Source organism: Pygocentrus nattereri, chromosome 2 (assembly GCF_015220715.1).
Source record: "Pygocentrus nattereri isolate fPygNat1 chromosome 2, fPygNat1.pri, whole genome shotgun sequence".
Lineage (NCBI taxonomy): Eukaryota > Metazoa > Chordata > Actinopteri > Characiformes > Serrasalmidae > Pygocentrus > Pygocentrus nattereri.
Genome location: NC_051212.1, coordinates 19,888,279 through 19,913,093, shown reverse-complemented (window position 1 = coordinate 19,913,093; position 24,815 = coordinate 19,888,279). Strand labels below are relative to the sequence as shown.

The window sequence follows — 24,815 nt, the reverse complement described above, 5'->3', positions numbered from 1 at the left end:
CTATTCTTTTTTATCCTTCCTGTTAAAGATCTTGCAGTAGAGCATCTTAAGGACACGCACTGAGATCCATAGAACAGCTACAATGATAGCAAAAAGTAGGGCAGCCACATCTATACTGTAGTAAGCATACCAGGGCATAGCATAGGCCTCAGTGCGCAAGTGTGGAGCTCCTTTGTGTCTAAGGACAAACTCAATCAGGAAGACCGCACTGTCTAATCCAGACAGTGGTTTATCGCGGTGCAGCCATGAAAGCCTCTTAATATTGTTGTGGTATGTGGGGTTTTCCAGAAGTTCTTTTAAAGCTTCCAGGAACTGATTCTTAGTGAGCGTGGCCATCTCCAACACATAACCTGCCCCACGAGCCTTCATCCTTAAAAAGTTGTCGAACTGGTCGAAAAGGTAAAGGTAAACCCAAAACAGGAACACCATGGTAAATTGCTTCATATAGGCCATTGGTGCCACCGTGAGACACAAAGGCACGTGTCTCAGGGTGGCCTAAGAGGTCATTCTGAGGAAACCATTTTACCAGCAATTTGTTGTTACCAAGAGTTGAGGTGTTTCACCTGGGTATTTCCAAATGACCTTCTGAGGAAGATCAGCAAAGGCAGCAGCAATGATCTCTGTGGTCTCCTTTGGAAGGGTTGGGATGTGTGTCCCTAGTGACATAATCACCACTCCATGCTCTCCTGAGCTCTGCACAAAGTCCTCCAGATCTGTAGGTAACTGCTTTGCAGGTTTGCATTGAAAACCTCCTATGTAGACCACATTGGGCATCGTAGGACGTGGGAACTCAAAAACAAAGTCTGCCCGCACCAACCACAAATCTGCAGCATGCTGCATGGCCATTATGGTGGATCCTGGTGGGAAATAGAGGTCAAGGAACTCCCTGTAAGGAGGATCAATGACAAAGTGTTGTTGAAAGACAGAGATGAAATAGAAAATCATGTTTATAAGGCGCTCTGAGAAGGTCATCCGGTCATAGAGCCTAGATCCAGGAACATAAGATAAAGGGGAAGGAGCAAAGACAAAATGGCTATCCCCATTGTTGATCCAGCGAACATTAAACACCATTGGAATGTTGAGGTAGTGGGCTAAAAACACTCCAACAGGATTACCTGGGTCAGTTAGCACCATGTCGTATTTATCATTTTTGAGTTGTGCCATGTAGGCCTTGTCTTCAAACATCGACATAACTGCTTTGGCTAAAATTTCATGGCCATAAAATAGCAGTTTTGTGAAACGCCATTGTAGGTAGAACGAGCTGAGGGACGGCCACCTTTTGCAAAAGTCTAGATATTGCTTCACTAGCTTTTTCATAGAAGCTCTGGTCAATGTCATCTTCTAAAGATTTCATGGGGATGGAGGTGTAGATTGGAGATTTCGCTTGGATGTACCAGCTCTTAACAGAGTGCATCACAGTCAATTTGTGCCCACGTGAATGCAACCCTTTTAAGATGATCTCCATATTAACCCAATGGCTGCCGTCAACAGGAACGACCAAGATATTACTGTTGTTCTGACAGCTACCAGGAAAGAGAAGTAGCCACAGTAAACTTGTTAGAATAAGAGAAAACCCTCCAATTGGCTCCATTCCTACAAAAAGAGAAAATATGACACACATGTTGAGGTTTGTGTGAGGTATTCACATGAACATGTATAATCTAAACTTTACATATTTTGCCTATAAGTACTGTACTGTAAACATTTTGCCTTTATATGAAGGTTTGTACTTTTGTTTTTTAATTTAATCACTTTTGTATTTGCCCCCGTGACCCTGACGGAGAAGCGGCTTAGAAAATGGATGGATGGATGGACTTTTGTATTTGCTCTGAATTGATAGTTTATTTGAAACACAAAGCTCAATACATTATTTCTCTCATTTCTTATTTGTCTCATTTCTTCTCAAATACTAAGTTGTGCATCTCCTGTCCATTTTAGCCCAGTCCTCTGCTAACATGCTTCATGTCAGAGCAGAACAAAACACTGATATTGCCATATCTCAGGATAATAAATATAGGGTGTTGCTGTGGCCTAATGCACAGACTTTTTTGGAGGGTGCAGAAGCTCAAGGGGAAAAAGTGCAACATGAACATGGATAAACTCAATTTGATATACTGTACATTGCAATTATTAGTACAGAGATATGGTAGAATCATGTTTCAGACTAAACATAGTGTTGAAATTTTTATAAAAGCACAAAAAACATTTGTAAGCTTTCAGTGTGAAAAGCCACGGCACTACTAACTACACTATTTAATTGCTATGTAGCATTTAGTTATAACTCCATTTGAGAGCTCTGCAGTCTCGCACAAATACCTGTTTTTTTTAAAATAATTAAAACTTTGTGTATTGAGTTATTAACAACCCATATTGCCAACATTATAGGCACTATATTATGGAATGTGATTATTAGTGATTTATTGGTGGGATGTGCTCATGAGTGACTGGTGGGTTTTTCACTGAGGAGAACCACATGCAGCCAGTACAGCATCAGAGGTGGCATCTAAGAGCAGTGAATCTTATATATAAGATCATAAGGTAATCTATTCCATAGAAGCCAAACTCAACAAGCTTTACAAGCTCTATTCCCAGGGCAAGGCCAAACCTCATCTCACTGAAAAATTGCATGTTGAATAAATAATAAGCAGAAAATCATCTGTACTAAATTGCTATGTTCTCACCCAATAATAACTTATGAGTACACTCAGAAGTACAAGTGGGTTTACTTAAATTGTGCACTGCTTAAATGCTTCATCATGTGCTCAACGTTCATGTAAAGGAATTGTCAACTGACGTTGGAAAACACTAAGCTTTGGCAAAGGTTAAATGAACTTTCACATGGTAATACCACACCCTTGTTTGTTTAGCAGTGATACTGCGGGACAGAAAGCTGTTGTTACTCTACCCTCTACATTTACAGAGTTCAATATCCTTATTATAGAGTTAGATGTTCTAATTATTTTTAAAAATTCCATATAAACTACCATGCAACAAAATTCAACAAACAAATTGATTCTGCAGCAAAAGGTGGTGCTACTAAATACTAGTCTGAAGGGGTTAAATACTTATGCAAACTGCATTTTTCAGTTTTATTTTTTTTAAAGAACTTGCTGGAAAAATGTGTGTTACTCTTAATCCAGATAAATTTGATGACAATTAAGTGGGGTATGTGGTGCTTGACGTTCTATTCCTGTGAGGAACAGTGCCCTCATAATAATAGAACATCATAACAATTTTGCTGAAGTGAGGACATCTTGCTGGTCCTTACTTGAACATGTACTGTCTTCATCACAAAGTCGTTTTTTTTTTTTTTTTGGAAAAACTGAATGAGCAAAAGGACTTTTGCTATAATTGTTCCCAAAGGCAATCATAATGACTTGACAGAAATCTCAACTGATTTTCAGAATAACCTCTGCTCCTATAATGCTTCTCAGAATCTACTTTATCTCTCAACAAACAGAAATGGAGCATTCCAAAGTTAGTGTGTAATTATATCTTCTCAAAGGTTCTTTGAGCAGGTTTGTGTGTGAGCGTGTGTGTGTCAGTGTGTTTGTGTATGCCTTTGTTTGAGTGTTTGTGTGTGTGTGTGTGTGTGTGTGTGTGTGTGTTTGTGTGTCAGTGTCATTGTATGTATGTGAGAGTGAGTGTTCATGTGTTTGAGAGTGTGTGTGTGTGTGTGTGTGTGTGTGTGTGTGAGAGAGAGAGAGAGAAAGAGAGTTTTTTGTTCTCAATTGCTAATTTTCTATTTTTATTACAGTGGTGAGAAGTACAGAAGAGAAGGAGAGGAGCCAAAAGAAAAACAAAAGCAGATTTAATGGCGATTATGAATCCAGCACATGAGTCAATGCATGAGCTTTATCAGAGAAAGCCAGCTTCCTGTCTCGCTCTCTCTCTATTGCTCCCTTCTGTTTCTATCAACCAGGTAAAACAATATCCTGCCCTGAGGAATACAGGCACATGTTCAAATAGCAAATCCCTAAGGATTAGCCTATTGTGATTTCAAATGATTTGAATTATTTTTCAGAGGCCATGGTCTTGCCATACCCAGACAGAATCATAAACACTGAGATATATTTTCATTATTCCCAAAAGGACCGAGTAATGTAATGTCACAGTGACATTAAGGTGCCTCTGCCAAAGTGTGAGCATATTTCAGCACCTAGAGCACACAGAAGACAGTTCATTGGATATGTAACATATTGTATTAGAAAAAATATTTAAAGATTCCCTCTTTTAGATGAATATTAACCCATTCATGTCAACCAACTACACTGTAAAAATGGTTCATCACATACACACATTTTCTAAGCTACTTCTACCTCAGCGTCGGTGGCGGGGGGGTAGGGTGCTGGAGCCTATCCCAGCGGTCATTGGGCAGAGGGCAGGATACACCCTGGACAGGTCGCCAGTCCATCACACGGCAGACATACACAATCACACTCACACCCAGGGGCAATGTAACACATCCAATTGGCCTAACTGCATGTCTTTGGACTATTGGAGGAAACCGGAGAACCGAGAGGGAACCCACGCAGACAAGGGGAGAACATGCAAACTCCACACAGAGAGGACCGTGGAATGGCTCATCAGATCAACCTAAATAAAATGAAAGAATTCTTTCTTAAGTATTGAATTGAATAAATCTAGTTAATTGACTTGTTACCACATGAAGTAATTTTTAAGTAGTAGTGTACAGTCTGTTTATGAAAAGTAAGCTGCAATTATGGTCCATTTTGAATTCAGTGTTTTTGTGATATGCAAATACCAACTCATTTGCATATCTACCTATTCAGCCTACAGCAATTTAACCACAAGGTCAGTTGCTTGTTACCATATGCAGTCATTTTTTTGCCAAGATTTATGCTTAGACAAACTCCGAGAAGATATTTACCGAAGGACTTTTAAAATGTCAGACATGGACATTAATGGGTTAAAGTCTTTCCACTTTTGCATGCTTTGACAGAAATGTCAATTATTACAGCTATGTCCCCAGATTCAGCACCACCTCAGTTAATCAGATACAGCACTCAATAAACACGCCTACACGTTATAACAGAACATATTAAGAAAACTTATTTTTTGTTTAAAAGCAGAAAAAAAGAGAATCAAACATCAACAAAAATGATGACAATGAAAACTGTTGACAACCTTTTGTCCAATAGTCAGAAGTAAGCTGACAATTGGCTGCTTAGTTGTTAAGGTTTGTTAACTTTTCATTTGTGCATCCTTATGCGTTACAGATCTAACTCATGTCTACAGTTGAATCTAGATATTCCACTTCCCCTCATTCAGCTGCTGATGTCAATTCATATGAATGGCAACAAAATCTTAGTGAGTTCATTAATAGAAAACAGCTTGCCAAGCCCCCAGAAAAACACAGTCCTGGCCAATCAGTACTTTCAGTCATGCAGAACAGCAGCTCAGGAACATGCAGCATGTCACAAAAATGCATCAAGGCCTATGACAAAGAGAAGAATTCAATTCAATTCAATTCAAGTTTATTTATATAGCGCTTTTTACAACAAGGTTGTCACAAAGCAGCTTTACAGAAAAAACAGGTCCACGCCTCTTATGAGCATCACCACAGTGAAGCCAATTTTGTGGTGACTACAGTGGTAAGGAAAAACTCCCTTTAAGAGGAAGAAACCTTAGAAGGGACCAAGGCTCAGTCCGAGGAACCCAACCCCCGTGGGTCGACCCGCACAGAAGAAACAGAACAGAAACAAGAACAACAGTACAAAGAGAGTGCAAAAAGATGGCTGGAACGCTGGAACCACGAATGGGGCACCTCCAGACAGGCCAACGGGGCATCTCGACACATGTGAGAGAGATAGAGAGAGAGAACGGAGTGGGAGGGAAGAAAGATAGGTTAGAAGGGTTGTGTTAATCCCTGTTGAGCGGGACAGGGCCGATTCCAGAGTGCTGCAAACACGAATCGGCACCTCCAGACAGGCCAACCGAACATCTCGACGCATGCGAGAGAGACAGAGAGAGAGAACAGAGTGGGAGGGAAGAAAAAGAGGTTAGAATGGTTTTATACTATGCTGAAGAGCGGGGCACGCCTGTGAAAAAGCACAGGGACCCTGGATGGACACCTCCAGACAGCAGCTCAGGACATGAGGGGAAAAAGAGAAAGATAATGATTAGAACAGGGTTTGTGTTTGGTGTGTGAGCTGTAAGAGAAATCGTTAAAGGGAGACCAACAGTACAGACTAAGTTTGTGTGCACTGGACAATAGTAGAATAGCTGCAGGCTACAGCTAGAGAGAACCGCTATGATAAATTTATCTAAAAGCTTGTTCAAAAAGAAATGTTTTGAGTCTGGATTTAAAGACTGAGAGTGTGTCTGAGTCCCGTATATTAATAGGGAGATTATTCCAAAGTTGCGGAGCTTTATAAGAGAAAGCTTTACCTAATGCGTTGTTTTTTCTAATACGCGGGACTGATAATAAGCCGGCCTCTTGCGAGCGGAGTGTACGTGGCGGGTTATAAGGGATAAGGAGTTCCGCCAGATATTGCGGGGCCAGCCCTTTAAGAGATTTATACGTCAAAAGGAGTATTTTATAGTCTATACGGAATTTAACAGGTAACCAATGTAGGGATGAGAGGATTGGTGTAATATGATCAAATTTTCTAGCTCTGGTGAGCACCCTAGCAGCTGCATTTTGAACCAGCTGGAGCTTATTCAAAGATTTACATGAACTTCCAGCCAACAAAGCATTGCAGTAGTCCAGTCTAGAGGTTATGAATGCATGCACCAGCTTCTCAGCATCTGCATGAGAGAGTATGTTGCGGAGTTTAGCTATATTACGTAGATGGAAGAATGCGGTTTTAACTATGCTGCATATATGCACATCGAATGAAAGAACTGAGTCAAAAATGACTCCTAAGTTTCGCACCGTTTTACCTGGTATGATTAGGTGACCATCTATTTCTACTACAATATTATCGATTTTATCAAGTTTGGGACCTAGTAGGAGGACCTCAGTTTTATCTGAATTTAGTAGGAGAAAATTAAGTGTCATCCACTTTCTTATTTCTCTAATACAGTCAGTTATTTGGTTTAGACAGAGGTCCTCATTGGGTTTAGCTGATATGTAAAGTTGGGTGTCATCTGCATAACAGTGAAAGTTAATACCGTGCCTACGGATTATTTTACCCAGCGGTAGCATGTAGAGTGTAAAGAGTATTGGGCCCAGAATTGACCCTTGTGGGACACCATATTTAACTCTAGACTGATAAGAGCATTTATTCTTTAAATGAACACACTGGTAGCGATCACTAAGATAGGATTTGAACCAGGTGAGGGCGGATCCTTTAATTCCTATAAGATTTTCTAATCTATTGAGCAAAATAGCGTGATCTATAGTGTCAGAAGAACATGCTGATTTAATATTACCACAAAATATAAACACTGGCAAGCCTCAAGAACAGAAAGGTCTGAATAAAGTTTGTTAAAGTATATCAAAACCTGTAGAGTTCTGGAACACAGTGTTATGGACAGACAATCAAGATATAAATAAACCCGTGCGAGTTATGGAAAAAAGGACCTACTCAATTCAAAGCACCTTATCTGTGAAATAGTACCATGAGCATATACATCTACCAACTAAAGCGTTTTATGCAGAACACCATCAGAACATTAAACTCCACTCCTCTGTTTTGCTCTGGGCATTTAAAGTCAATTTATATTCATGTGTTTTAACTATATTTTATGTAAAATGTTATTTTATTTTCTGTTAAATATGTGATGTTATTTCAGTGAGATAATGAATGTTACATGCACGAACGTATATTGTTTGTGTATATGAGTAGCCCTGAAACGGATCCTTTTAGTCAAGCACTGACTCCAATGGCAATGGAACATTGAATTTTGAACTGATTCATTGATCACAGGAAAATCCTCAGGGTCCTGAAAACAAAAAGATTAAAAATCCAACAGAAAAGGATCAAATCAGGATTTGTTTGGCCATGGTATCTAGGTCAATATAGCCAACATAATTAATTAATAATACCAACATAATTATGAAGGGGCAGCAGAATCAACTAATCACATTTTGATTTCCACCAATTTTTTTGACCAAAATCCAGGGTTGTGGTCGCACAATCAAACATTTAACCACACAGAGAGACCCCTCAGTAGTTTCAGGAGAAACAATACCTCACATTGACCGTTTCTCTTCTGGAGACTGTGATCGCTGATAGGAGCGCAAGCTGGAGCCCAGAGTCACATGATCTCCCAGCGCATTCTGGGAGTTGTAGTCCGAGTTGGAGGCCAATGTGTTTCACATAAAGGAATCAATAAAAAGAGCTGATGCAGATCTCCTTGGAGTAAAACTCATGTTTCAGCCTCATAAATCCCCCATCCCCCATCATAAAACAGAATTTTCATCACACTTTTAAAAATGACAATGAAAAAAAGTTCTGTTGCTTCTTTAATATAGGTGATGCCATTTTCATTTTCTAGAAAAAAAAGGTGAAAAAACTGAAAGACTGAATGAATGAATTGTTTATGTGAGTTCACAATGCATTTACATTTTTCTGCTTTCTTTGCCTTCAGCATCTTGAAGTTATGAGGAGTATTTCAGCCGGAGTTGCTTTTTGAATGAGGAACAATACAGGTCAGTCAATAGCAAAAGAAGTTTGTCCTAGCAATATATTAACAGAAATAACATTAATGTTTAATGCTAAACAGAGGTTGGAAAATAATTAGGTAAAAGGCAATTATGGTTGTTTATGTTATTTAAAACAACATAATTACCATAAACAGACAAAATTAAAACACAAAATAAAAATATTAAAGTAACAGGCCATTTAACCTTAGCCCACTTGTGTGGTTACAGTAGTTTGGGAGGTCATGGTAGACTGGGAGGACATAACAGCTGCCTGGGGTGCTACCATCATAGGTGGAGGAGCAATAACTGTTGGCTGGGTATTGACTAAAGTGAAACTTGTATGGCGCCTCTTTATCTCCCGGGCAATCTGGCACCAGGAGCAAACATTGCAGAAAGTAGCATAGAGACAGTCAGAGGCCATGTCGCCCTGTAAAGGCACAGTTAGATCATTGATTTTCAGTGATTTATACACCTATTTTGCAATTTCTTTTTAAAACAAAACAAAGGTTCCTGGTCATAAAACCACTAAAGATGGTTAATATGTCAAGGCCATAAAACTATTATAACTATTTGTTAGAACAGAGATGGTGTACTTTATTAGGCGGTGGATCATCTGAAGCTTGTTACATTTAAACACAGATGCTGGAGATGTGAGCACTACAGTATGTTCAGATTTTAATTTAGAATGTTGTGGAAAAGTAATTGCCCCCTGACTACTCATCTGATTACTTTTAGTATTAGACAGAGAAAAATGTTATTCATCCCTAGCTGGCCCTATGTGAAAAAGTCATTGTCCCTGAATCTAAACACCACTGAAACAGAACCTGTCTGGCAATATGAAGCAGGCTAGACAATCTCAAAAAGCATCACATGATGCCATGTTCTTAGAAAATTCTTTGAAATCTACCAGTCTGGAAAGGGTTACAAAGCCTTTGCTAAGGCTTTGGGACTTCAGTGAGCCAAAGTGAAAGCCATGACCACAAATGGAGAAAATGTGGAACAGTGGTAAACATTCCCAGAAATGTCTAAATTTCACCAAGAGCACATAAATAGCTCACTGGGCAAAAATGTCATCCATGGGAGAGTTGCATAGTTCAAATCTCTACTGACCCAAAGAGCACAAAAGCTTGCCTCAGTTTGCCAAAAACATCTAGATGACCCCCAAGACATTTGGGATGATATTCTGTGGACCGATGAGTCAAGGGTGAAACTTTCTAGAAGACATGGGTCCCGTTACATCTGACGTAAAAATAATACCACAATCCACCATAAGAACATCATACAAATAGAAATCAGCTGAGGGACAAATACTTCTTCACACACTCTGTACATATTGGCTATTAGTGTACCTCAAGCTACAGGCAAGAGCCAGAAGGAGAAGGAGAAAGAGTGTCACCAGCAAACATATATATTCTGTTAACTCATATGATAAATGACAAGTTTACTTGCTTCACTATAGATTGACTAGCATCCATAAAACATGATCTATTTTCTTATCAATTTTCCCAATGTACTACAGTTCAGACTTTCTTCTGAACACAAAACATTTAAGAACTTTTCCCAAAACTCCTTTATGGAACAAATAATAAAAAATAATAATAAAGCCCTTCACTCAGACATGGTAAAAGTTTAATTATCAATCAGAAAAAGAACACAGAAACTGCCCTGACTGGCTGGATCTAATCATTGAATGTTTAGGCCTTAATAAGCTAATAGTAGTTCTTGAAGAGGAGGCCACTTAAGCCATAAGCCCGTACCTACCTGTATGACATATCGATTGCGCACAGAGGCCCTTAAAGCAGTAGAAATTGGAGGAGTGTAGCAGCAGGATCCAAAACACTGGGCAGTGAAGCAGGGAAAGTCTAATATTGGCAGACAGCAGCACTCTCCAAAGTCAGATGCTGTGGAGCAGGCAAACACAGGGAAACACCATGCTGCAAAGCAGCCTGTAAAAGAGGGAAAATTACAGATAGATGGGAATGAATCCTGTGTGCAGAGGCCTTCAGAAGCTGACAAGAAGACATCACAAGCAGGTCTGATAGCCTACCTTTTCTTGTTTAATTTGCTACTAAATTTGAATTAGTTAGTAAAAAATACATTGGGTGGTCAGCAGGCAGGTTTAGTGGATCACATAAGATGTAATATTGAATTATCATTCAGTTTGCTGGAGATATTGTTAAAGTTCTTGTATGTTGATTGTTGCGCAAAATCACATGTAGGCTAATGTGAACGTTTGCCATTGCATGTTCTCAAACAGGCTAAAATCAAATTATTTGCTAACAAAGATATGTTTACTAGCTGATAACATGGCTGCTTCTCTGTGTTGTTATGGCTGCTGCTTATGTTAAGTTTCTCAGCAGTTTGAGATGCAATCCAGCGTTAACCTTCTCTAGTTTTAAATCAGAGTGACAGCAAAAATTGTATATAATTTAATATAAAAATTGTTATAAATGAATGGTTGGGTAAACAGTTTACAGTTTAGCCAGGGGATGGAGTCCAATGTTAAACATGATGAAAACATCAAAAAGAAGACCTTGTGTGAGGGCATTCATTTAGTCAAAAATTCACATTTTATTCAATGTACATAAAACAGGATCTAACCCCACGCAGACAAAATATAAAAAAGTAAGCCATATATAAATTCCAAAAAGTTACATTTGTTGTAGGGTATGAATAAAATAAAATAAACTTCCATTTCCCACATACTCAAGTCAGCTCAGCACTTGAATGACTTCTTAAGACATTGCTGTGCAGTGCATTCCAGACTTCAAGACTGACACTGGGACAAAGAAATGGGCTCCTGAGCTTTCCTGTCTTTTGAGTTATTATACCCATCTCTTGTTTCTTGCAGTATCTTAGCTCAAACTATTTCTACTAGCTAGAATACATTAGAGTAGAGAATACATTAGAGTAGAGAATACATTAGAGTAGACAACAAGGCACTTTAAGTACATCTGCTAAACACCATAAATGTGAATGTAAATATAAATGCAAATCACTCAGAACAGTTTTAGCCATGCTGTAATGACTACACTGTAAAAAATGTCTCAGATGTTCAACTTAAGTATGTAATTTAACTTAAGCATAAAGCAAACAAGCAAATTAACTAGTTTTATTCAATGTATTTATTTAGGTCAAATACAATTCGTTAATTTATTTAGGTTGAATAAAATGTGTTAATTAACTTTTTTCCACATGAAGTAGATTTTTAGGCTGAACTGACAAGCCGTTTTTACAGTGGAGTGGCGAGGGCTGCAGTGGTGTAGTAACGTAAATTACAAACAAAAAAGAAACTTGATATATCTTAACAATGTGACTTTACGTGCGCACACAAAATAAGCATCATTTGAAATAAGTAAAGCACTCTAAATGCATGTTTTGAAATGTTTTGTTTGCAATAGTTTTTCATTGGGCAGAATAGAATTGTTGGCAACATTCTTTAAAGCTTGTTCAATCTTACAAGAGTTGCAACTTCTCACCTAGTTGTTTATTTTTTCAGAAACACAGTGACACTGAGGCCTTGTTGAGCATCATGAGATACCACTCACAGAAACATTAGCATTGGCATCAAGCAAATCAGGAGTCACATAATAACTTGTCATTATGTTATTATGGCATCATTACACTGAAAAAAGCAATGCACTGACTTTACTTGACTCATATGTATACATCATTTGAATCAAGGACTGAATCACACTAACAGAGTTTTGCCTTTCAGTTTATTTGCTTTTTGTAGCAATTGTGCAGATGTGATATATTTTATTCAGGTGGAAATGATGCTGAAGTATGGGAACAATTCTTTTCTTGTCTCGGTAAAATGTAAGATCCACAGGAGATCAAGGATCCAACATGGGACAAGGTGTGGTCTGAGGGGGGTCATTAATTTAGAGGATGGTCAATTTTGAGTAGAGTGGACAGGTTACGAGGTGGGTTTGTATTGAGAGCCATGGTTAACTGTTTTAGCCATGTTTTTGATCATTTTACCATAGACCTTTTAGCACATCTTTTTTTTTTCTTTTTCTTTCCATTTCCAACCATGTTAAATATTCGTCTTTCAGCCGTCATTAGACATCTGCAAACAAAAATAAATAGGTTTTTCCAATATTGCACCCAGTGGTTCCAGTTTTTATCTGAACTTACGGAGTGTGGACAAACATACACAGAGGATTTATATCTAAGATGAAATATTATCGATAATACATCTTTCTATAACATTAGAGAAGCAATGAAAACAGGGAAGCTCACAGACGTTGCAGTCATCGAAACAGTCGCAAATGCCTGTGCGCCACTGGTTGGAGTTAATGGTTGCAAGAGATGAGGGCTGAGGCTGCTGAAAGATCACACATGATGCCAGAGTTGCCATTGTGGTGGGATGGACTAAATAAAAGCATAAAGGTTTATAGACTGTGAAGTTAATTCTCATTGTTTAAGGTTCAGTGTTCAGTCTAATGCATGTTGTTATCAACATTTTAGCAAAATACCCCAACAATTATAAAAATGATGATTATTCAGAAGAACAAAGAAGGCCTGTTAGCAACTGTTATGGCATAAGTCAACATATACATCTTACAACATCATAGAACTGTAACAAAGTGGAAAGTGGTCTTTTCTCAGCGAACCCAAATTTGCGCCTGTGCTACATGATCAGAGTTGACCACCCCTGATTTAGACTGTGTAGCACCACATAAAATGATTGTTAATATTACTCATCAGGATACATTGAAATATATTAGCACTTTACACTGATACACTTTACACTGCGTTCTCTCCCTATAATGCACTGAAATTTGATGGTGTTCATACAATATAAAATAGACACTAAATAATCAACTTATTGGAATAAAAGACCATTTTAATTGTAGTGTCTACTTACCTGTAGCTTCCAGTCCTAGGCTACAGCCTCCTAGCTGCCAATGAATCTAAATGTACCTGTATTATAGTCTCATTGTCAAACATTTCTCCTCTATCTATTTGAATATGAACAAGGAACTTGATTTGTGAATTGCTCTGTTCCCTAATGGTTTGCATATTAAAGCTACTAAAAGAGCACCAGCTGAGATTGCCTAACCTCTTTTAAATGAAATAAAACAGCAACAATCTGTATTTTTGTTTTAAATAATTTTATTCATAGTCCCTGAAAGCAAACATAGATTTTATATCAGTTGAGGGAAAGGTTCACTTTTAACTTTATAAAAGCAAAATTGTGATGTTTTTTTTCCATGAATCAGAACTCACTTCAACATCAATGATGAGAGTTAAGCTGAGAGAGGGAGAAAGAGAAAGAGAGCGCTCGTGAGAACAATGAATAAGCAGCAAATTATGATTACAGGTCTGGAAACAGCAGGGTACAGTGGTAGAAAAACTACAATCTGAAAGTAAAAGAAATCTTAAAATGTCAAACATAGTAAAATCCCACAATCCCACTCTTAGTTAAATTAGACGTAGTTAAATACAATACTCTAAGCAAATATGACTTTACTAACGCTGCTGATATGTTACATTCTTGTGCAAGGGTCATAATGGTTCTCATTTTCAAAAGGTTCTTTAAGGAATTTAAGGAATGGTTCTTCTATGGCATCACTCAATGAGAGCCCCATTTGGACACATTTTTATTTGTGGACATGGTAAGAGTACAGAGGTTATCTGATCAAGAGACTCCAGTCTTCATATGTGACTAGCATTCCACAGCATAAACAGAGATTAGACGAAATGCCACTGTCCTGTCAAACTGAAAACTGCTCTCAGATCAGTGCGCGTGCGAACGAGGTATGATCAAGACTTCAGATTTGATCAGGACACACATGCTTTCAAGATTACGAGTAGAATAAGGAAAAAAATTATGATAGGTAGATGTGTTCTCTTCACTTGTGCTGATGATGGTAATGATGCCAGTGGCAATGATGCTGATAATACGATGGTGGTGTTGATGATTAAGCTGATGATCTAGGTCTTTAGCCCAATGGCCTGTTGTTGAGCAGTGTGACAGGGTGAAGTCTGGCCTTCATCTCTCGCCTGATTTGACACCAGCTACATGGGCCACAGAAGAAGGCATACACACAGTCGTTGCAGATAGTGTCCTGATGGAGGGAGAGAGGAGAAAGACAATGTATCAGGTTTGCCCAGAAATGACAGACTATTTCATTGTTTTAGATCCATCTGTTGCTATAGAACAGCCTTGATTAAGTGGGCTCGTCAAGCCTATAAATATTATAACATGAGGTTGTAAACATTTTGACAAGTTCTCAAATTTAACACTATGTAACTGCTTGGAAGAAAACGTTTTGGCTGTTCTTACTGTGATGCCGTAGCGTTTGCGCATTGACACCCTCATGGAGAGTGTGACTGGGGGGATAATGCCGAATGTGTCCAGGAGAGGGAGGCACAGGCATTCGCCATGGTCCCGCGCTGTGATGCAGGCAAAGCAAGGGAAGCACCACACAGAGAAACAGCCTACAAACACAAAAACACACCAAAAGTTTAGGAATGACTGAGAGATGCTCAATGTGAAGATTTGTAGAGCTGATAATTACAATGTGCTACTTTTATCCAACTTGAAGTTACTTGATACTGATCAGACCAGTCCTAAGGACACCGAGCCAGTCCACATGTGTGCTCTATCTTTGTGGACTGACTGGACCAAGAAAAGGTATTACATTGTTAACTGCCTCCATGTCCATCCATATCAACACATACAATTTGCACATATTTAACTCTTTTTCACAAGATATAAAATGCAATTTCTGCATGTCTTGAAGGTCCCTCAGTTAAAATATGAGTGATTTTTCTTCTTCAATAACACTGATATTTTTGAATTCTATTGTGGCAGTATTATGTGTGTGATTTTTGATCTTAAGAAAACTGTTGTTGCCCTGTCCAGCCATCTGTGTAGAGGTGTGCACTGTTTTCTCAGTGATGGGTTTGCACCCTCCCCTTTCACCCCTCATTGCTCACTGCTAGTTCTAGTTAATATGATAAAGTTTTAGGGGAGCCTTTTATCTCTTTATATTAATCAATTCATTCATTAAAAATCAAGCTGATTTCCCTTCTACTGGAAGAATGTCCACAAAGGGGCCTGCAGAAAGAGGTTAAACACAGCTAATATTTTAAACCTATGATACTGTAATCAAAAATTCTAAATGATATAATTTTAAACCCCAGTACAGTTTAGGTCAGATGTGTTTATATCTAGGCGTGCACAGTCTTTACAACTTACATTCGTTAACGCTTTCACACTCGCAGATGCTGGTGGACCACTGGTCCGAGGTAGCATCCACTACCAGTGGCTTGGGCTGCTGGATGATCACCTTGCTTGCCATGATGAAGACTTAAGAGGGAAAAACACATGCAGAATATGGTGACCAAAAACACCCCAATTTTTTTGTGAATAATAACTTGTTTTATTTGCTTTTATTCCGTCTAAAGCAAATTATCACAGCCAAAACTTTGTATCTCCACTACCAACTGCCAGTAGAAATTATCCATAATTACTTAGAATAACATTTCATTACAATAACTTACATTACAAGTAAAGAATGTTTTCTCCTCTTAAAAAGTTGGAGACAGTTTGCTCTGACAGTGATGAAATACTAAATTAGTAAAAGGTTATAGTGAAGTTATAGTTTAGTGTAGATATAGTATAGTTGTTGGTAATGTATGCAATAACATGGAAAACCTAATGCATTTTTGTGCTGAAAAATTAGAGGCAAAAATATTTTCTGTTCTATCTCATATCATTGTATAGGTCTACAGCAGTCATGCGTCTTACCTGTAAGATGAATCCAAGGGGAGCTCTTACAGTAGAATGACACTGTGGAAGGCCGACTGGGCGGCTTTATTAAGGCAGGGACAGGGGGGTGGCCAGGAATGCTAAGTTGCCTTCACATGGACACACTTAGGTTAGCATGTGCAACAGAGACGCACGGATGAGCACCCAGACATGTGTATACGTACATGTGTGCTGCGGGATGCTTATCAAAGAAAGGCTTTTCAGTAACTGGTCTAGCCAGGCGGGTGCACGTAAATGAGAGAAAACATTGAGAAAAATGCCAGATCAGTAGATTGTGTGAATTGTGTCATTCCACACAAAAGAACATACACAGAGTACCTTTTCAAATGTGTGTCAGTGGAGTTTTAAGGTCAGGGTTTAAAAGCTAAATGAACCCAAAGTCATGTTTAGTGTTGTAATTGGTGCAGAAGCTGTGTCTGCAAATGACATACTGATCATCAGTTGGCATCTGAAGGCTGGAGCCATCTGAATCATTTGTTGAAACTTTTTATCTGTTCTGAAAGAGGAAGGGACGCATACTTGTCATAGTGAAAAAAAGTTCTGAAGGAGCACATTTGTCAGGACATCCTCTCTCAATAATTTGAAGATTTTTACAGTCTTAAGGAGTGAGGTGTACAACTGTATTTACTTAAAGATAATTTCCAAGTCTTTAATCTGTTAAAATTATAAATAACATTTATATACTTCTTTGAATCAGCAGACAGTTTATTCTCCAGTATGTTGTGTGACCATAAAATGAACAGGCATATGTCAGAATTTTCTTGGTGGAAGTACATAATCATATTTAAGATACAAAAAACATACACATAACAGTCAGGTGTGTAAACACAAACACTATACAAAATTTTGTTTGATGTCTGTTTAGTGAGGGCAAAAATGGCACATATTTATAGATACTGTAGGAGAAAAAATAACTACATAACCAAAAAATATATAAAATAACTGCCCAGAATTCAGCTGTCCACAGTGAAAGTTCTTGAAGCATTAGGGTGGTTCTTCAAAGGAATAGTTCAGGAAAAAATCTAATTTACCCAGTTTTGCACTTACCCCAGGTCTAGTTCATCCATTAAGAGTGAGTATTGTGTCCGAGTTTTCCTCTTTTAGTTTAGAACGGAAGGGATGACGCTATCGTTATTAACAAACACTAGAACTCAGTAGTCACCCAGATATAAATCAGTGTAGTTTTTTAGTTTTTGACATAGAACTGCACAACAAAGGCAAAAAACATTTAGGGAATGTTATATATGTGAAAGTAAAACATTAAAACAGATTAGTAGTAGTAGTTGTAGAAGTAGTTGTTGTAGTTGTTGTTGTTGTTTTTTGAGTTTTTTTTTTTGGCTATTACATAATGGGGATTAGATTAGTCCTGCTCTGATGATGAGGCCTCAGCCTTCACCATATTGAAATTTTGTGTCCCCTTGAAAGGAACAATAAGGATTATGTGGTGGTAGACAGATTGTAGCAGTAAGGAGCTATCATTCAACAAGAACAGGCTGGGTGAATTTCACTGGCAAACACTCAAGACATCTGGACGCTCACGCCTGCAATGTGACCTGACACTGTTTAGAGCATGGTGTCCCAAAACATACAACTGTTCCAGTGTCCATAGGCAGGATCTTCCAAAACGCTGCCCCAGGACGAGTGTTCTATCAGGAAAAGTTTTGTTCAGTTAAGCCCAAATTAGACACTTCCAAATGTACATTAAGTGAAAATAATAATTACATTATTAGTTGTTATAATGCACAATAAAGACTTTAAGATGTTGTTATTAAACGATTCAGCATAATCTGTTATCAATTTCACATTTAGTTCATAATTAGCAGTATTTAATTCTAGGGGTTATAAGTAGTGTCAAGTTTATTGCTGTTTTATGTGGATTACTGAGTGGCTAATTCTGCAAGTTATAATGCTTAATAAAGCATATTATGTATAATCTGTGCAAAAGGCATTAATAAAACACCCAATTAGACACTTCCTTTTTTTTTTTTTTACTATATTGCAACCTGCATTAGTACATAATTGGAGGTCTATTATCTGCAAAGCACTAAGCAATGCATTATCACTTGCAATAGTTTGAAATATATTATTAACTCTTAAGTAATTAATAAGCTAAGAAAAACAACAAACTTCACAATTCTTAGAACTAAATGCTGTCAATTATAATTATGAAGTATATATATATATATATATATATATATATATATATATATATACATATATATATATATATATAAAGGGAACACTCAAATAACACATCATAGATCTGAATGAATGAAATCTTCTCATTGAATACTTTGTTCTGTACAAAGTTGAATGTGCTGACAACAAAATCACACAAAAATCTTCAATGGAAATCAAATTTATTAACCAATGGAGGCCTGGATTTGGAGTCACACACAAAATTAAAGTGGAAAAACACACTACAGGCTGATCCAACTTTGATGTAATGTCCTTAAAACAAGTCAAAATGAAGCTCAGTATTGTGTGTGGCCTCCACGTGCCTGTATGACCTCCCTACAATGCCTGGGCATGCTCCTGATGAGGTGGCGGATGGTCTCCTGAGGGATTTCCTCCCAGACCTGGACTAAAGCATCCGCCAACTCCTGGACAGTCTGTGGTGCAACGTGATGTTGGTGGATGGAGCGAGACATGATGTCCCAGATGTGCTCAATCGGATTCAGGTCTGGGGAACGGATGGGCCAGTCCATAGCTTTAATGCCTTGATCTTGCAGGAACTGCTGACACACTCCAGACACATGAGGTCTAGCATTGTCCTGCATTAGGAGGAACCCAGGGCCAACCGCACCAGCATATGGTCTCACAAAGGGTCTGAGGATGTCATCTCGGTACCTAATGGCAGTCAGGCTACCTCTGGCGAGCACATGGAGGGCTGTGCGGCCCTCCAAAGAAATGCCACCCCACACCATTACTGACCCACTGCCAAACCGGTCATGCTGAAGGATGTTGCAGGCAGCGGATCGCTCTCCACGCGTCTCCAGACTCTGTCACGTCTGTCACATGTGCTCAGTGTGAACCCCTTTCATCTGTGAAGAGCACAGGGCACCAGTGGCGAATTTGCCAATTCTGGTGTTTTCTGGAAAATGCCAAGCGTCCTGCACAGTGTTGGGCTGTGAGCACAACCCCCATCTGTGGACGTTGGGCCCTCATACCATCCTCATGGAGTCGGTTTCTAACCGTTTGTGCAGACACATGCACATTTGTGGCCTGCTGGAGGTCATTTTGCAGGGCTCTGGCAGTGCTCCTCCTGTTCCTCCTTGCACAAAGGCAGAGGTAGCAGTTCTGCTGCTGGGTTGTTGCCCTCCTACGGCCTCCTCCATGTTTCCTGGTGTACTGGCCTGTCTCCTGGTAGCGCCTCCAGCCTCTGGACACTACGCTGACAGACACAGCAAACCTTCTTGCCACAGCTCACATTGATGTGCCATCCTGGATGAGCTGCACTACCTGAGCCGCTTGTGTGGGTTGTAGAGTCTGTCTCATGCTACCATGAGTGTGAAAGCACCACCAACGTTCAAAAGTGACCGAAACATCAGCCAGAAAGCAGAAAGGTACTGAGAAGGTGTCTGTGGTCCACTCCTGCAGAACCACTCCTTTATTGAGTGTGTCTTGCTAATTGCCAATAATTTCCACCTGTTGTCTATTCCACTTGCACAACAGCTGTGAAATTGATTGTCAATCAGTGTTGCTTCCTAAGTGGACAGTTTGATTTCACAGAAGTTTGATTTACTTGGAGCTATATTGCGTTGTTTAAGTGTTCCCTTTATTTTTTGAGCATTTTAACAGCTAATAATGCAATTAGTAGTGCTTTTCACACAACACACCTCCAGTTATGTTCAACTGCAGGTTATAAGTAATAAAGCTTAATGTGTGATGAATAAACCATTTAGAAGTGTCTAATCTGAGGTTTACCGATCAAAGTGTGTAAGACTCCAATTTACCTATACATAATATGTTTTTCTTAGTATAAAGTGTTCACATGTTGTGATACCTTATACACAGTTTATATATATTATTTTCTCATTTATACATGTCACCTTAAATGGTTTGGTCACCTTATTACATTATAATGTATAATATGAACAACAAGACGATGATTTTAAATTTAGAAATTGAGTCAAAGAATATTTTAAGACACTTTTTTATTGTTTGTTTTTCATTACACTGTAATATATGCAAATGAAAAACAAAATTTTTGTCAGTGGATTTGAAATTTAAAAAGAATTCCTTATAATGCACTTTCTCACTCTCATAACTACAAAACTTACAAATGCATTTTACAGTAGTGTCCAAAAAATTCACAGTGATTGATAATAAGCCTGCAGTTTAAGGGGGTAACAAGAAAAGCACAATGAACCAACATTGGTCATTAACTAAGCATTAGTGATCAAACATGCTAAAAAGGAGAAAAACATTAAGAGGAAAATGTATAAATACTAAAAAGAGGAGCAGAATGTTTTACAGGATGTTACTTTTGAGGCTCTCATCTTCATTCATGAGCTGTTGAGCAGTTTAACTGAGCGACAAATACTGCGGTCCACATGACTCCCAGACACCTCAGATCTGAGCCCCAAACAGCACGTACAAAGTGGCCAATGGTAAAGCCCAAACCGGATCAGTGACGAGAGTGAGACAAGATCGGATCAGGTGCATTTTTGAGTCAAAAGGTCACGTCAGAGATTAGCCTGTACAATAGATGCTTTGCAGTCCCTGTTGTTTCTTGAATGATGCTGAGAATGATAACAGTTCTCCTGGTGACGAAGGTAGTGATGATGACCATGATGGGCGATTATTTGGCTCGATTGTGGAAGAGTGTGACAGGGTGCTCACGGGCCTTCAGCTCACGTCGTATCTGGCACCAGGAGCACGGCCCACAGCAGCAGGCGTACACACAGTCATTACATATGGAGTCCTGAGGACAGAGCAAGGCAGGAAGATGAGTAACACAGCCATGATTTGAGGTGATACATAAAATGTCTCTATTATAACAAAAATGATATTAGTACATTTTATACTATACAATTAATCTCTGATTTGAGGGTGTTCATACAATAAAAGATTCAGTTAGCTCCATCAGCATCTACAATCATCTGCAACAGTTTGAACACTCCAATGATATCATGTTTAGTTGATTTTCAACTAAAGTTAAAAAAAAATAAACACATCTACAGAGAACACACTTCTGCAAAATTTAAAGCACTATTAATTAGTGGAATATAACATTTTGGAGGAAACAAAATAAAATATAAAATGTTGCCTGTACAAAAGTAATGGCACATGCCATATTTTATTTGTTTAATGTCTCTGACTGCAAGGTGTGGACACTGAAAAACTGTCACTTAGTTAATGTAGGAAAGAGCAAGTTGTACAAAGATGAGCCACTGTAGAAGTCCCATTCTGAAGCATGTTTACCTCGATACCATAGGTTCGTCTGACTGAGACCCTCATGGCCATGGTAATGGGGGGGATGAGGCCGAAACTCTCCAGCAAAGGCAAACACAGACACTCGCCATGGTCTCTGGCAGTGATGCAGGCAAAACAAGGGAAACACCACAATGCAAAGCAACCTGCGCATGTACAAAACATAACTCTTACAAAATCTCTTAAAACTAAAGATTTCTAAATGGCTCTTGGCTTGGAGGATTAGATTTGTGAAAAAGCTTTAATTATATGGAGGCTGCTTAAATTTGAAAAAAGATAATTCTCATTTGCACATCATTCACAGAAATGATGAATTAAGCTAAGCAGCCATTAAAAATGATTGAAGGATAAGAATATTAGAACAGAAGTGTATTCAGTGGAATTCATTGTCAGAATGAGAGCAACCGGTTCTGATGAAATACTCACAGTCATTGACATTGTCACACTCGCAGATGCTGGAGCTCCACTGGTCTGCACCTGGAGCCACTACAAGTGGCTTGGGCTGCTGGATGACCATCTTGGTTGCCATGGCTAATTAGCTATAATAAGATAATATTGAAGGACATCATTAAAATATTCTCTGTCCTTTGAATCTAAACTACTAAAAATACATTTTGCAGAAAGTCTGTTGATCTAACTACTAATACTGTACAATAAAATACAATACTGTGCCAATAAAAAAATTCACATATTCTTCAACTTCTGAGCACAGCTGACAGAATGTTCAATATTTTATAACTGCTATGAGTAAAAATGTGGTACATGTAAAAAGTTCAATAATAAACATTCTGGAAATGAAGGTGAAGTAAACTTTAGCTTGTTTGTATCAGTATGCTGTGCCATATGATCTCAGTGTTAATTCATGGTGCATCTTGTGTCTTACCAGTTTGATGTGCCAAGGCAGAGGAGAAAGCTGGAAGGTCAGGTATACTGAGGTGAGAGTGACTGAATCTTTGACCAAAAGAATGCATGGCTTTATATGTTGCACGCACACAAAAACACACACGTGCGCGCGCACACTTAGACTGTCGAGTATGTTCTCAGAAGATTAGGATCAATCAGTATCTGCTGCACCACAGCGGACAAGATGAGTGGCATTTTTTCAATAGATTTGGACGTGATTAGCTGCTGGTCTGACGTCCAGCTTAATTAATCATAGTGAGGGTGAACCTTACAATAATATCAATTTCTGCTTATTGGAGGACTAAAATAATGGAAAGCATCAAAAAAAAGGCAAACGTTAACCTCACATTCACGTGTTTCTGGTCAGGAAAACACAACCTTTAACAAGACCTCATAATCTAATTAATGAATGAGAGTGTACTTAGTAGAGCAAAGAGTGCCTAAGTGCACAAGATCTACACTCTTGAAATAAGGGTTCTTTAGTAAAGGCAGTGGTTCTATACAGAACCATGAACACTCAAAGAACCATTTGCATGCTTAAAAGGTTCTTCTCAAGGTGAAATCATTCTTCAGATTGATGGAGAAAATGTTGTGCATGGTTCTATTTAGAAGCTTTTTAAAAATGGTCCCCAAAAAGGGCTCTACACTCTTATAAAAGATGGTTCTTCAGTAAAGAAAATGGTTCTGTATAGAAGCTTGAACACTCAAAGAACCTTTTGCATAATTAAATGTTTCTTTGCATCAGTCTGAAGAGCCATTTCATCACGCAAAGAACACTTTAACCAATGCAAATGGTTTATTAAGTGTTCATCGTTCCATTAGAATTGTTGTCTTAACTAAAAACAAACCCGTGAAGAACCATCTTTTTCAATAGTATACACAAATGACTCACTTGAGACTTGAGCACTTGAGGTATTTGTGAAGAGGAGTGCTTATCTAGGATCACAGTGCTCTTTTTTTTTCGTTAATCCTACTCTGACAGGAACAGATTCTTGATTAAGCACTCCTGCTCTGATAAGCTTCATGGATGTGGGTACCTGACCAGAAGAGTTTTTCTAAAGATGCTACTCTCAATGTAGTTTTCAGTGGAAGTGGAAACAATGATTCCTGAAGGTAGCATATTAAAAATGGAGCTTAAGTGAAGCATTTCATCAAGACAAGACTCAAGTAATTAGAATAAGTAATTTTAAAAGTGTCAAAAAAGTACTTTTTCCTTTACATTTTACTTTCCCATATTATGAGTCAGCACATGTAACTCTGAGGAGAATTATGTCTATTTTTCAAAATTGCATGATTAAATAATGAAGATGTAAACAAAATCATTCAGAGTGGTTTGATGTAACTGGTTTGATTAGCCATTCCAGAGAAACCTACTGAGTCAGATTTGTCCACAGCAGTTGTAATAGGAACCAAACATCTGAAGACTTTACCACCTCTAAAAGCTACCACACATAAAATTATTATATGAAATGGTTGTGAATAAATTACTGGTGAACTAAGACACTGCAGGATTCTACAAGGCAAAATAGCACCCAAAGTCAACATATTTTTTGATTTACCTCTACTTTACCATGACCATTACAAATAAATGCTTAGAGGGCATGTGTAGGTTCATTGATCATTTTGGACAGCAAATAGCTTTAAAAATTAATTCTATGAGGAGTTATGTAGAGGGATTCTGACCAATGGTCAATGATAGAGTATCCTAGGTCAGGGGTTCTCAAACCAGCCATCAGGCCCTTGCATGTCTAAAGTCTGTCGCACTTGTTCCAGGTACTCAGTGTTCTTTATGGCTTGGTTCAGGTGTATTGGGAGCTAGGATGGAGCTAAAATGTGTACTGGGTGGGGGCCTGAGGACTGGACTGAAAGAAATGTATACTGCACCACTGAAATCCTGCTCATGTCAAAGTCAGTTACCACAGTTTAAGAAGTACTAATTAAGTAATAAGAAAATGTATAACTTACTGTAGAAATGCATTTAAACATACTAATTAAGAGTAAAACTGCCTACATACAGCATCTTAATGTGAACACGTTACTGTACATGAGCAGGTCAGAGCATGTCCAAAATGTCTA

The 24,815-nt window shown here is 38.4% G+C and overlaps 2 protein-coding genes and 1 pseudogene across 2 annotated transcripts; all 3 read right to left on the bottom strand.

The window, feature by feature from the left end:
• LOC108434817 lies at window positions 1–9,035 on the bottom strand (annotated as a pseudogene).
• Window positions 9,036–13,772: 4,737 nt separating this feature from the next.
• LOC108434828 (cornifelin homolog B-like) lies at window positions 13,773–16,450 on the bottom strand. Its single transcript, XM_017710238.1, has 4 exons — window positions 16,380–16,450; window positions 15,828–15,938; window positions 14,910–15,064; window positions 13,773–14,691 (listed from the first exon to the last, which is right to left on the bottom strand). Exons 2-4 carry the CDS (start codon window positions 15,928–15,930, stop codon window positions 14,566–14,568), a joined length of 384 nt encoding a protein of 127 aa, XP_017565727.1. The 5' UTR covers window positions 15,931–15,938; window positions 16,380–16,450; the 3' UTR covers window positions 13,773–14,565.
• Window positions 16,451–20,540: 4,090 nt separating this feature from the next.
• LOC108434830 (cornifelin homolog B-like) lies at window positions 20,541–22,783 on the bottom strand. Its single transcript, XM_017710239.1, has 4 exons — window positions 22,720–22,783; window positions 22,263–22,375; window positions 21,828–21,982; window positions 20,541–21,327 (listed from the first exon to the last, which is right to left on the bottom strand). The coding sequence occupies exons 2-4, from the start codon at window positions 22,363–22,365 to the stop codon at window positions 21,205–21,207; spliced, it is 381 nt and encodes a 126-aa protein (XP_017565728.1). The 5' UTR covers window positions 22,366–22,375; window positions 22,720–22,783; the 3' UTR covers window positions 20,541–21,204.
• Between the last annotated feature and the right edge of the window lie 2,032 nt (window positions 22,784–24,815).